Here is a 12,640-nt window from a genome sequence, read left to right on the forward strand (position 1 = left end):
TACGTAGACAAGGATTGTAGACAATAGGATCCTCAGTATTGCAAAAATCCAGGAAGCCGATTCTCTTTAGTGAATGTTTCCCGAGCGTTCCCACAAAAAGGCACTAGGGTGGACCCAAGGGTCAATGCTGAGAACAGGGCCAGTACTGCTGGACAGCACTAAAGGATAAAAAGTAAACCGTAAGGACTGTTCCTTGTTGGTCTTGTAGGTCAGGAGATCCCTCTGGAGAGGGATGAAACTGAGGAGAATTAAGCATCACCAGGGAAGCACTCCATTATGGAGAAGGGCTCTGCTGCAAGGAGTGGAAGTGGAATATATTTCCAAGGATAGGCCCCTACTAGGAGTAGGAATCACAGGTCCTCCGGGGGGAAGAAAACCTAAAAAAACCTGAGAAAATACACAATGGGGTGTGGTAATACAAGGAGGGTGTGGTAGAATAGCTAAAAAAGGGGCCTGATTGAAGAGTCTAGAGTGGAAGCCAAAACGTGAAGCCAGAGCAACCAAATTGTTAGAAGGTATGTAACCAAGAGACAAGATTCTCAGTAGAATGAACAAACAATTCCCCACTGGCACAAGCAGGGGCATATCTTCAATCAGAAAGTTAAGTATATGTGACAGAGGGGGCTTCTCCCTTTCAGATCTACAGCTTGCATGGTATGTAGATTATGTTTACCTACAACATACTACTGCAATAGTAGATGAAGGTTGGGGATTCTCCGTGTCATCCACAGATCTGCATGGCGGCAGGCACACAGTGCAACCTTCAGTAGCATCTCCTGAAAGGACAAGTAAATCGGACATTCCTTATGCATATCCTCAATACCCAGGCACATAAAAAGACATTACCCCCATGCCAGTTACAGGCTTAATTGGTTGAAAAAGATCACCACAGCTGAAGCGCAAGGCACCACACATTTGTTGTGAAAGTTCTAAGACACGAGGGTTTGAATTTTAAGGGATATGATCCATTGTGACATGGTTTCAGAAACCAGCAGACGCAAAGTCACTCCAGTTAAATCACACTGACCCAAGTCCAACTGTATGTCAATCAAATCCCTAAGAGTAAGAACTTTATTGATCTGTTTGGTTATGTGCATGTTAAGATGAATAGACAACTTAACAATAAATGCCCTTGCAAAAGGAAAAAGCTCATTCACATTGTCAGGCAGGGCCTGTGATTTCATGTGTTGTCTCCTGTCCTCAGAGGAATGTTTTAAATACAGTATATTGGAACGGTCATTGCAGCCACAAGACCTCTAAAAAAAAAAACCCTATCCCTGGAAGAGCAGACATCCTCCCAATGCAGGATAAAATGTACTGCAGTGTTAAGAATTTACTGTAAATTTGAATTATATGAAATCTTCTTGATTATAGTCTCTACAGGAGTAGAGAGAGGACTCAGAATCAGAGATGGCATAAGGGGCCTCGGATTCACATAGAGATGGAGGCTCAGTAGGGTCAGAATTAGACTGCTGTGGATTGCCTTAAAGTAGAAGTATGGTAATGCAAAAATAGGCAGTACATGCTACCCTCATACCTGCATTGCATTTCTTTCTTTCCTCAGCCCTTTAGTTTTGGTAGAACAGTCTTTTGAAGTGTCCAGAATCAGCCTCTTTTTCAGTTTAAAAGTTTCCAGGGGGTGGACACAGATTCACAATCCAGCCCCTCCCTCCCTCTGGAGGACATGTGGGTATGTTTGGTGAAGTGGTGCACACCCAGGCTGCTATCTAGAACAAGCACGTCCTTCACATGCCTCAGTTTCCACTGCAGCATGTCCTCAACTAAAACCCTCAGGAAACTGAGGTAAAGAGGGGTCGGTGATATGAAGGCCGGTACAGAGGACACAGATGTAATGGATCCGAGTCACAGAACAAATAAGAGTCAGACCTCTGCAGGAAGAACACTTTATGATCAAGACCTCAATTTTAATTCAGTAACCTTGCTGTAAAGCTAAATGACATGAGGCACATGTGCAACACTCCAAGTGGAAGGAGTCAGTGCTCAGTTCTCTCAGCCTTAATTGAGACCGAGTTAAGGTGGTGGTAAATTTCACAATGGTGCCCAACGGTCCCAATTGTGAGGTAGCTTCTGGTACTCAAGTCCAACTGGCCTTACTTGCCATGTGAGTCCTTAGATATTGCATTACACTAGAGGCTGTGCCATGGCTCTGGACCTGGAGGGTCCTCTACGGTTACCCAACAGTACACAAAGGTTTGGGTAGCACAACAATGCAGAGCCACATTCCCGAAGATCACAATCCAGGCCAGCCCTGAAATCTTCCAGTCCGGCAGGGTGTGGAAACCACTTCCGAAGCTGTTGCTGAGGATACAAAACCAGTTTTTCTTAGCAGAGCCAAAGAAAAGGACATCAAATCTCCCTGGACACCAAGAAAAAAAAAAAAAAAAAAAAAAACACACACACACACACACAACTAAAACATCATGGTTATACAGGGCTGGGTTAATATTTTTGTTTGTGTCTCAGATGCTTGCAGGCAGCAGTAACTTGACTGATCAAGAATTCCTAACATTCCTGTATCCCTCAGTGGACAATAAAGAAAATGCATTGTACAAGACCAATGATAGTAAAGTATGGATGTGGAAGCCTTGGTAATAAATATGGGTTGTTCCTTTTAGTCACAATCCATACACTTTAATGACAACAACATAAAGACTCTCCCTCATTAAAGAACTGTTCTGCATTGTTCCAGAAACATCAGATTGAAAAACTTTCTCCAAGTGGAGATTTACATGAGTGTTAGCTAGTTAAATGTAACTAAAAGTTAAATCTTTTGCCCAACATTGAAAATGAATGTTTAAAACCCCTGTTAAAATTCTGCCATCTACAGTATACCGTCAAAAGTATTGGGACACCTGCCTTTACAGGCACATGACCTTTAATGGCATCCCAGTCTTAGTCCGTAGGGTTCAATATTGAGTTGGCCCACCCTTTTCAGCTATAACAGCTTCAACTCTTCTGGGAGGGCTGTCCACAAGGTTTAGGAGTTTGTCTATAGCAGGGATATGCAATTAGTGGACCTCCAGCTGTTGTAGAACTGCAAGTTCCATGAGGCATAGCAAGACTCTCACAGCCACAAGCATGAAACTGAGGCAGAGGCATGATGGGACTTGTAGTTTTGCAACAGCCGGAGGTCCGCTAATTGCATATCCCTGGTCTATAGGAATGTTTGAGGTCAGGCACTGATGTGGATGAGAAGGCCTTGCTCAAAGTCTCCGCTTTAATTCACCCCAAGAGTGTTCTATCAGGTTGTGGTCAGGACATTTATTGGGGGGGGGGGGTGGTAATTATGGTGTGGGCTTTTTTTTTTTTTCAGGGGTTGGGCTTGGCCCCCTTCATTCCAGTGAAGGGAACTCTTGAGGCATCAGTATAGCAAGGTATTTTGGACAATTTCATGCTGCCAACTTTGTGGGAACAGTTTAGGGATGGGCCCTTCTTGTTCCAACATGACAACACACAGTGCACAAAAGCAAGGTCCATAAAGACATGGATGAGCGAGTTTGGGGTGGAGGAACTTGACTGCCCCTCACAGAGTCCTGACCTCAACTCAATAGAACACCTTTGGGATGAATTAGAGCGGAGAATGCGAGCCAGGCCTTCTCGTCCACATCAGTGCCTGACCTCACAAATGCACTTCTGGAAGAATGGTCAAACATTTCCATAGACACACTCCTAAACCTTGTGGACAGCCTTCCCAGAAGAATTGAAGCTGTTCTAGCTGCAAAGGGTGGGCCAACTCAATATTGAACCCTACAGACTAAGACTGGGATGCCATTACAGTTCATGTAAAGGCAGGTGTCCCAATACTTTCGACAACAGAGTATGTCAAATTGGAGTGATTTCCCTCCCCTATAGGTGTAAAAATGGCCATAGATCAGTAGTTCTCAACTCCTGTCCTCAGGACCCACTAACAGGCCAGATTTTAAGTATTACCTTGGAGAGATTCAGACTAGAATACGGCAATCACTGAGCAGCAAATGATATCACCTGTGATGTATTTCAGTTATCTTGCAAACCTGATCAGTTGATGGGTCTTGAGGACAGGGGTTGCAAACCACTGCCATAGATTAATCAAATCCAGTTCAGCAGGGACTGGCCGAGGTTCAATCCATATAGGGGCAGGCTCAACGTACCCAAGCCGATCCATCAACTGACTTGGGTACAACCAGCCTGTCCGATTTTACACATTTGATTACTGCCATTACTTGGCTATAGCCACTAGCAGTAATCCTTGTGCTATGCTGGCTGGGAAGGCTCCCTGCTGGCAGAACATGATAGTGCTGCGGAAGCGGCTCCCCCATCAACATTGACTATTGATCAGCACTACTATCCTTAAAGCGGGATTCCGGCCGGGAAAAAAAAAATTAACAGTCAGCAGCTACAAACACTGTAGCTGCTGACTTTAAATAAGTACTTACCTGCCCTGGGTGCACGCAATGTCAGCCGCCTGAGGCCGACCCGTCCCTCGGCTCCCGGCACCATCATCCTAACTAAGGGAAATAGGCAGTGGAGCCTTACGGCTTTACTGCCCGTTTCCTACTGCGCATGCGCGAGTCACGCAGCGCTTTGTGAATGGGACGTGATGCGTTGTGGGACACACACAGTTCCCATAACACACCACGCCCCATTCCCCAGAAGACAACACGGGGAGGAGAAGAGACAACATCACCGCAGCGTAGGAAGAGGCAGATTAGGAAGACTGCCTAGCAACAGCCATTTCACGTAAGTAAAAAAAATTTTTTTTTTCCTCCATTTTTTTTAAGGTTTTTTTTGTGCAATTTTTTTTTTTTTCAGGGTGGACCTCCACTTTAAGTCTGCCTGCCCACATATTTAACTTTCACTGTACAAAGACAGTAAATGAGGGACACATCCAGCAAAAGAAAAAAAAAAAAAAGGCTTTAGATAGACTTTAAAACCAGCCTTCCCACAAGGTGGTTGTGATTACTCACTTAAAAAATCCTGCTGTATGTGCCTCTGATTTTGTTTTCAAAGGAGTACTCCTGGACTAAACCTGACCAACTTCTATTGCCCTGTCTGATGAGAATCTTTCAGGGCCATTGGAAGCACTGAGGAAATGACTGGAAAGGGTGCAGAGAGGGGATGGGACTTGACTTTGAAATCAGGCACCCAGAAAATGAAACTAAAACCCAGAGAGGCACAAAAAGAGCCAAATCTGGCTAAAAGGCGGCACATTATGGTACCTCTCTGCTTCAGCCCAAACTTTACTCAGCCAAGTTTACCGACCCGACAGAGGACTGGGGAAGGGGTCAGGATGGAGGTTATTACATTGCTCCGTGGCTTCCAGAAAGTCCTCTTTGCAGCTGGGTGCTTGGGCTGGCTTCTGGACCCCATTAAACAAATAAAAGCAGTAGAATTTAAAATGTTGCTTGTCTATAAACATTCACTATTATGTTTACACTTCACCTAAAAGCTTTAATGAAAACCGGTCAAGGAAAAAAAAAAAAAAATTATGTACAGTAGCCTGTCACGACAGAATGCCTTTTAAAAAAGGCAACTAAATTCAAGTGCATTTCCTCCGCCCGAAAAGTGTATTACCGGTACATTGATCTAAAGCCTTTAAGGCCTCTTGAGCATGGGTGCCCGAGTCTGTGCAACACCACTGGGTAATTTCCCTCTCCTAGAAAACCCAGGTGCTGTGTGGGTACATAGACATTAATGGCTGCACGCGACTGTACTCGAGTAATCAATGGCACACACGTAAACAAGAGTATAGTGTACAGATGTTTGTAAAAATAGACTACTTTTGATTTTGTGTGTATGTCTATAGGTTATGCTCAGGTTTACATATATTCAAGTATACAGAAATTGCTATAAACAGGGGAATTGGCGCTGTCCGGCTATATGTGCATTAAATAATAAATCCTACAAGAGCAAGAAAAAAGGAGGCATACATGTAGAAAAAATAATAAAACAATTAATATGCGTGTGACCAATGTGTTGTGGGAGCTATTAAAGTGCAAACAACACTCCCAACAGGTGTTCGTATAATAAAGTGCAACGTGCTCCTGAGATAAATATATATGTGCCAATTTCTCAATAAGAACCAACTGCCTATATATGTATAGGAATGTGCCCAAAAGTAAAAACAAGAACTCCGAAATAAACACTTATGGCAATAAAACAGTATTGGCAGTAAGGAACAAACAATTATGACAGTAAAAAATCCCCAGCATGTGTGCATAAAAAGTCCAACAAAGCAATATGTGAAAGGTAAAGAAAAAAATATATGTGAAAAAAACGACAAAAATATAAAAAGCAGTAAGTGTCCAAAATCAAGGTCCTAAAGTGTATCCTTTTGGTGAAAAAAAACATGATTTCAGCATTGACTGGTGTTGTCCCCGTCCTTCACTGCACCCCCACTCGTGCTTACACTCACCGGACTGCCTAACCCCTGCAGGCGTAAAAGGCATATGTGGAAAATCCTGCAATGGCGAGTCCAGGAAGTCCACACTGTGCTCATCCTCGTCACTGGAAAGCCTGGGTTCGGAGAAGGATAAACACCCCTGGACGGAGGACCGCTTCCTGGACTCGCCATCGCAGGATTTTCCACATATGCCTTTTACCCCTGCAGGGGTTAGGCAGTCCGGTGAGTGTAAGCACGAGTGGGGGTGCAGTGAAGGACGGGGACAACACCAGTCAATGTTGAAATCACGTTTTTTTCACCAAAAGGATACACTTTAGGACCTTGATTTTGGACACTTACTGCTTTTTATATTTTTGTCGTTTTTTCACATATATTTTTTTCTTTACCTTTCACATATTGCTTTGTTGGACTTTTTATGCACACATGCTGGGGATTTTTTACTGTCATAATTGTTTGTTCCTTACTGCCAATACTGTTTTATTGCCATAAGTGTTTATTTCGGAGTTCTTGTTTTTACTTTTGGGCACATTCCTACATATATAGGCAGTTGGTTCTTATTGAGAAATTGGCACATATATATTTATCTCAGGAACACGTTGCACTTTATTATACGAACACCTGTTGGGAGTGTTGTTTGCACTTTAATAGCTCCCACAACACATTGGTCACACGCATATTAATTGTTTTATTATTTTTTCTACGTGTATGCCTCCTTTTTTCTTGCACTTGTAGGAATCATTATTTAATGCACATATAGCCGGACAGTGCCAATTCCCCTGTTTATAGCAATTTCTGTATACTGGATTTCACCTAGGTGATTTTCATTTTTAGGGGGGCAGCAGTCCTTCCTTGTTCCTATTCTCTTAAGCGCGGAATACCGTCACCCATATATTCAAGTATAGCCAGGTGCATCCATTCATGTCTGAGTGTATGTACACAGCTTGTGCATTTTCCAGGCAGGGGAAATACACTGAAATTTAGTTGCATGGGCTCAGATGCTCGTGCGCAAAATGTCTAATATAGTGTCTGTATCACTGAACAGGCCACAAATATTCTGAGCAGGACATCAGTGACTCGGCTAGTATTTTCATAATGTCAGCAATGCCAGCCTACACATTTGTTTCAGTACAGGTTCACTTTATAGGCCACACAGACAAGATGTTCTTTGGAAAAAGTTTTTCCAAAAGGCAGATTCCTTAGAACCTGAGAAAGCAGCTGCTAGATAGACAAAAAACAAAATAGCAAGAGATAAAGAGTGCAGCCCTATACAAGGAGCTTCTTCTGTATCTGGATGCCAATCTATATCACTCGTCACAGAAGACTTGGCTATGCCCGGTTTTTCACTTCTAATCTTTTTTTTCTTCCCAGCCAGAGCTATACAAAACCGGTTACTATTGCAATGTTTTGGCCAGAATGGGAGCAGTTCAAACCTCCAGCATAAGGGGATTATAGCTCTTCTGTACCTTACAGAGGTCTGCAGAAGGCCAGACAGCTTCTCCCTATGTTCCTAAAGAATAGAACACGATACTGTATGATTCAACTCCAAACCTTTCCTCGGTTCTCACCAGCACTGCATGCTGTGAATTCATGACCCCCCCCCCCCCTTACAGAGCGTGAAGACAAAAAAAAAAAAAAAAAATAATCACACACTAATGCAATCTTGCAATCAACTTTATTGCTCATAGCGCAGCTTGCTGAGCTCAACTGTTACCTTTCAGTGTGAAGAGCTTATTTATCGAGTTAATCTCTTTATACAAAATTACTTTGAGGAACCTCTTTGTGGTGAAACACAGATGCACTTAGGTGGGATGAAACAATGTGAGCAATAATGTTCATTATAAGATCGCTTTACAGTGTGCGGCTTCCATCCTTTGGACATGTGGATACCAGCTGCGAGAGAGCCGGCACCTGAGGAGAGGGATGTTGGCTGAACACGTGCCCTGTGCAGGGCTAAAGTTTTGAAATAGTCCATGGTAAGATGGAGAGAATGTACATGTTATGGTGACCTTGGAAGTGTGTCTAACAAGTTGCCTTTAGGGACCAAAAAGACTTAAAAAAAAAAATAATATATGGTCTTCTCCATACAAAAGCAATCAATTGTGTGTATTGTTCGTTGTACTAATAGAAAAAGCATTTACTTGAAAAAGACACCAAAATACTCTAAATGTACAAACTCAATTTTGGACATTAACAAAATATACATGTGTATGTATAGACATAAAAAATTAAAATAAAATCCTCTTAAAACCCATAAAACGTCTCAGCAGAAGAACTTGTGTTTGAAAAGCAGCACCAAATAAAGTCGCCTTTGGAAGATGGATGTCCCTCTTTGACATCCGTACCATGAGATAAACTCCCAGACTTGCAAGAGAACCCACAGAACTCAGAATGCACCTCACTGGTCTCAAATAATGATAAAAGTCTTTCTCTGTATGAACCCGATTCATAATCTTCCACAGGAACGGACACCTTACGTACAGGCGTGGCAGAGGGGTCCCCCACAGGCGTGGCAGAGGGGTCCCCCACAGGCGTGGCAGAGGGGTCCTCCTGCTTCCTTGCCTTGCGCTCCAACCTTTTTACCTTTCTGTGCAGTTTGCTGGGGGAGCTGTGCGGACTTTGGTCATGTACTGCATCTGAACGGTTTAATAGACAGGTTGTCTCCAACCCCTTAGGTATAGAGTCCATTACTGGTTTAGTCACAAGATTAGCATCCAGAGGTTCACAATACAAAGTTTCCGAAACCAAGGAACCATCCAGTTTAATCTTTTTACTTGGAAATCCATATACAGGCTCAGGTGAACATTCTTGGATAGGTGTGGCAGATATCCCTAGTGTTAATTCTTGTGAGGTATGAACTGGACGATGGGTGTTCTCATCACAAACAGTTACGGTGTCACCAGCATGGGTCAGGGACTTGTCAGAATATGGTAGAAAGGCCGGTGTTCCAGGAGGGATGTCCAAGGAGTCTGATGCACAAGCATTGTTTTCCACAGTCTGAACCAGACAAAAAACAGAATCCATAGGTTCAGGGCTCTGGATGTTGTTATTGACAAGACAGTTGTCAGCAGCAAGTGGACCCTCAAGCTCAGTCCTCTGTACGGTTTCTGGTGTCTGACTTACAGTTGAAGGGATTTTTTGGTAAACCTGCTGATACTTTTCTGCAATCTCCTTTTCTTGCCAATCAACAGTCACAGTGGGCATCAACAACACAGAACTAAAAATAGAAAACAAAAATGGTCATGGAGAAAGAATAAAGGAAAATGTTGATCTAAGGATATCTATGACAACTACTAAATCATTCAATGTAACTAATCACCTCTTAACCTCTCTACAAGCTAGGAGTGTTCCTGTTCAAGAACCCCTAGGTCCAAATGAGTTATGATATGGAGAGAGGGAGTTACTCTTCAGTTACTCTGTCCTTGCCCCACTTTTTATTCAGTTGCACTTCACTAGGTCAGCCAAATAAGATTGATTCACCATATTTGCCCATGTTCCAATAACTCATATACTCTTTAAAACAATTTTAATTTTTAAAAACAAATTTTTTTAAGTGACTACGTTAATACCACTACCACCAGCGCTGCGTGGCTAAGAATTCCAGCAGCTGTATGCAACACACTGGGGTTTATTTACTAAAAGTGGAGAGTGCAAAATCTGGTGTGCAGCTCTGCATAGAAACCAATGAGTTTCCAGGTTTTATCGTCAAAGCTTGTTTGAAGATGAAGTCAGAAGCTGATTGGCTACCATGTACAGCTGCATCATATTTTGTACTCCACAGTTTTAGTAAATCAACCCAAATGTGTGCTTAAATTATGTAAATCATAAATAAGAGTGAAGTGCATTATGCACAAAATAATATAAATGTCCATTTAAGTGCAACATTCAAATGTCCTCTTTCATATAATGCATTTACTATATAAAGTGCTCCATGCAACTCATGCACGTTTCATTGTAATGAAATCTTCAGGATGCCTCCTGAAGATGTCATTACGACGAAACGTACATCATGGTGGAGCAATAGGAAGTGATGGGGACACCTGGAAGTGGCGAGATGCCCAGGCCGATCAGAAAGACGAGCCGAGCTTCCACTGGACATAGTGGAGCCGGCATGTAACACTATAGAGCTGTTAAACCTGGGTGCATGGTAGAATGCATGTAGAAAAGTGCAGCGCTAATTTTGTGAAATAGACTCCTAGAAAAAGGCTAGATTTGTGACTAAATAGCAAAAAGACAAAAATTTAAAATACATTTCATTGCACTTTCTGTGAATACAAAAGAAATCACTGTGTAAATATTAGAGTCCACATCACTCACAAGTGTAAATTACAGTCGTGAGAGAAAACAATTTAGTAGTAAAGTCCCAAAAGGTAACATGGTAAGAAGTGTAATCTGAAAAACTTCAAACAGGAAAGTGTAACCACCGATGTGACCCTTTAAGTTTAAAGGGACAGCCAGAAACACCACCACCATTGATAGGAGGCTTACCAGAAACCGTTGACTTGAGGAGGCTTATACCGCCCAAGTCACACAGATTTGTTAAAAATCGGTGAACCCGATAGGTACAGCTGGTCCTGGGTCCGGAACAATTAATCCACATCAACGGGCCAAAACATCAATAGAATGTAGAAGGTGTAAACCAAACTTTCACATAGAGGAAAGAGGCATAGCGTGATATAGTTTTAAAAGTAGCGTTTAATAGAAAGCTTTAAAAATGAACACTCACATTTAGATGGTTGAAAATAGGCATATCGCACATGGATACAAATGGAAAGAGCGATGCATGTAGGTAGGTCCACCCGACGCGTCATCTGGGATATCACGCTATGCAAGCTCTTTTCATCTTATACATGCCACGTGGTACCGAGCCTCTGTCTTCTATGTGAAAGTTTGGTTTACACCTTCTACATTCTATTGATGTTTTGGCCAGTTGATGTGGAGTAATTGTTCTGGACCCAGGACCAGCTATACCCATCGGGTTCACCGATTAACAAGCCTCCTCAAGTCAACGATTTCTGGTAAGCCTCTTCCTATCAATGGTGGTGGTGTTTCTGGCTATCCCTTTAAACTTAAAGGGTCACATCGGTGGTTACACTTTCCTGTTTGAAGTTTTTCGGATTAGACTTCTTACCATGTTACCTTTGGGACTTTACTATTAAATTGTTTTCTCTCACAATTGTAATTTACACTTGTGAGTGATGTGGACTCTAATATTTACACAGGGATTTCTTTTGTATTCACATAAGGTGCAATGAAATGTATTACTTTGAATTATTTTTTGCCATTTAGGTCACAAATATAGCCTTTTTCTAGGAGTCTATTTCACAAAATTAGTGTTGCCCTTTTCTACATATATTTATTGCTTTTTTGTCTACAGCTGTGCTAGCTGCTAATTTTTGGTATTTTTTCACAGCGCAGTATATGTTTTTTACATTTTTTTCTGCATGGTAGCATGCACACAAATGAGCAAATTATGCTAGTGGATTTTATCACTGAAGTATTAGTCGCTTTAATAAAAAGGTTTTTACACTATTGGAGTCTTTCTCCACTCTGACTTTATGGCAATTCTGTTGATACTGTGAGGAAGTGGTGGTGCAGTCCTGGATGTTTATCCCCTTGGGGGATATAAGCGTATACAGACTTACTCTATTGTGGGGAGTAATGGTTGTCTGGCAAGTTCTCCAGTGTGGCGGTAGCACACAGTGGTGAAGTGAAACACTGTGAAGTATTACCAATTAAACTGCTAAGGTGATGTTTTGCATGATTTGCACAGAGCATTTTATATAGTAAAGAACACATGAAAGAGGACATTTGAATGTGGCACTCGTATTGTTGCACTTAAAAATGGACATTTATTTGAAGAGATGCATTTTGAGGAAAAGAAAAGCCACTTGTATGTGTATATATACACACGTTGCGGTCTGCAAGATACCAGCCATAACACTGGTATCAATTCTTTCAGCAGGCGGGCGACTTTCTCATGAAACTGGTTCGAGCAGCTCATGAACCGCCAGTCCAGTTTCCAAGGCAGATGGGGACGTTTGAGCGCAGAAGCGAATGCATATGCAAGTCGCGCACGCATACGTAAATGGTATTCGAACCACACATGTGAGGCATTGCCGCAAAAGTTAGAGCGAGAGCAATAATTCTAGCAATAGACCTCCTCCGTAACTCTAAACCGGTAACCTGTAAAAGGCGTTTAAAGCGTTGCCTATGGAGATTTTTAAATACCGTAGTTTG

General features: G+C 42.2%; 1 protein-coding gene across 2 annotated transcripts in view; it reads right to left on the reverse strand.

Moving 5' to 3' along the window:
- Window positions 1-8,056: 8,056 nt before the first annotated feature.
- DBF4 (DBF4-CDC7 kinase regulatory subunit) overlaps window positions 8,057-12,640 on the reverse strand; it is a 37,587-nt gene continuing 33,003 nt past the window's right edge. For both annotated transcript variants that reach the window (XM_073629673.1, XM_073629672.1), the window contains one exon: window positions 8,057-9,617. In XM_073629673.1, the coding sequence (XP_073485774.1) occupies window positions 8,645-9,617 (973 nt within the window). In that variant the 3' untranslated portion in view covers window positions 8,057-8,644. The remainder of the gene's footprint in view (window positions 9,618-12,640) is intronic.

This window comes from Aquarana catesbeiana, linkage group LG05 (assembly GCF_042186555.1).
Source record: "Aquarana catesbeiana isolate 2022-GZ linkage group LG05, ASM4218655v1, whole genome shotgun sequence".
Classification (NCBI taxonomy): domain Eukaryota; kingdom Metazoa; phylum Chordata; class Amphibia; order Anura; family Ranidae; genus Aquarana; species Aquarana catesbeiana.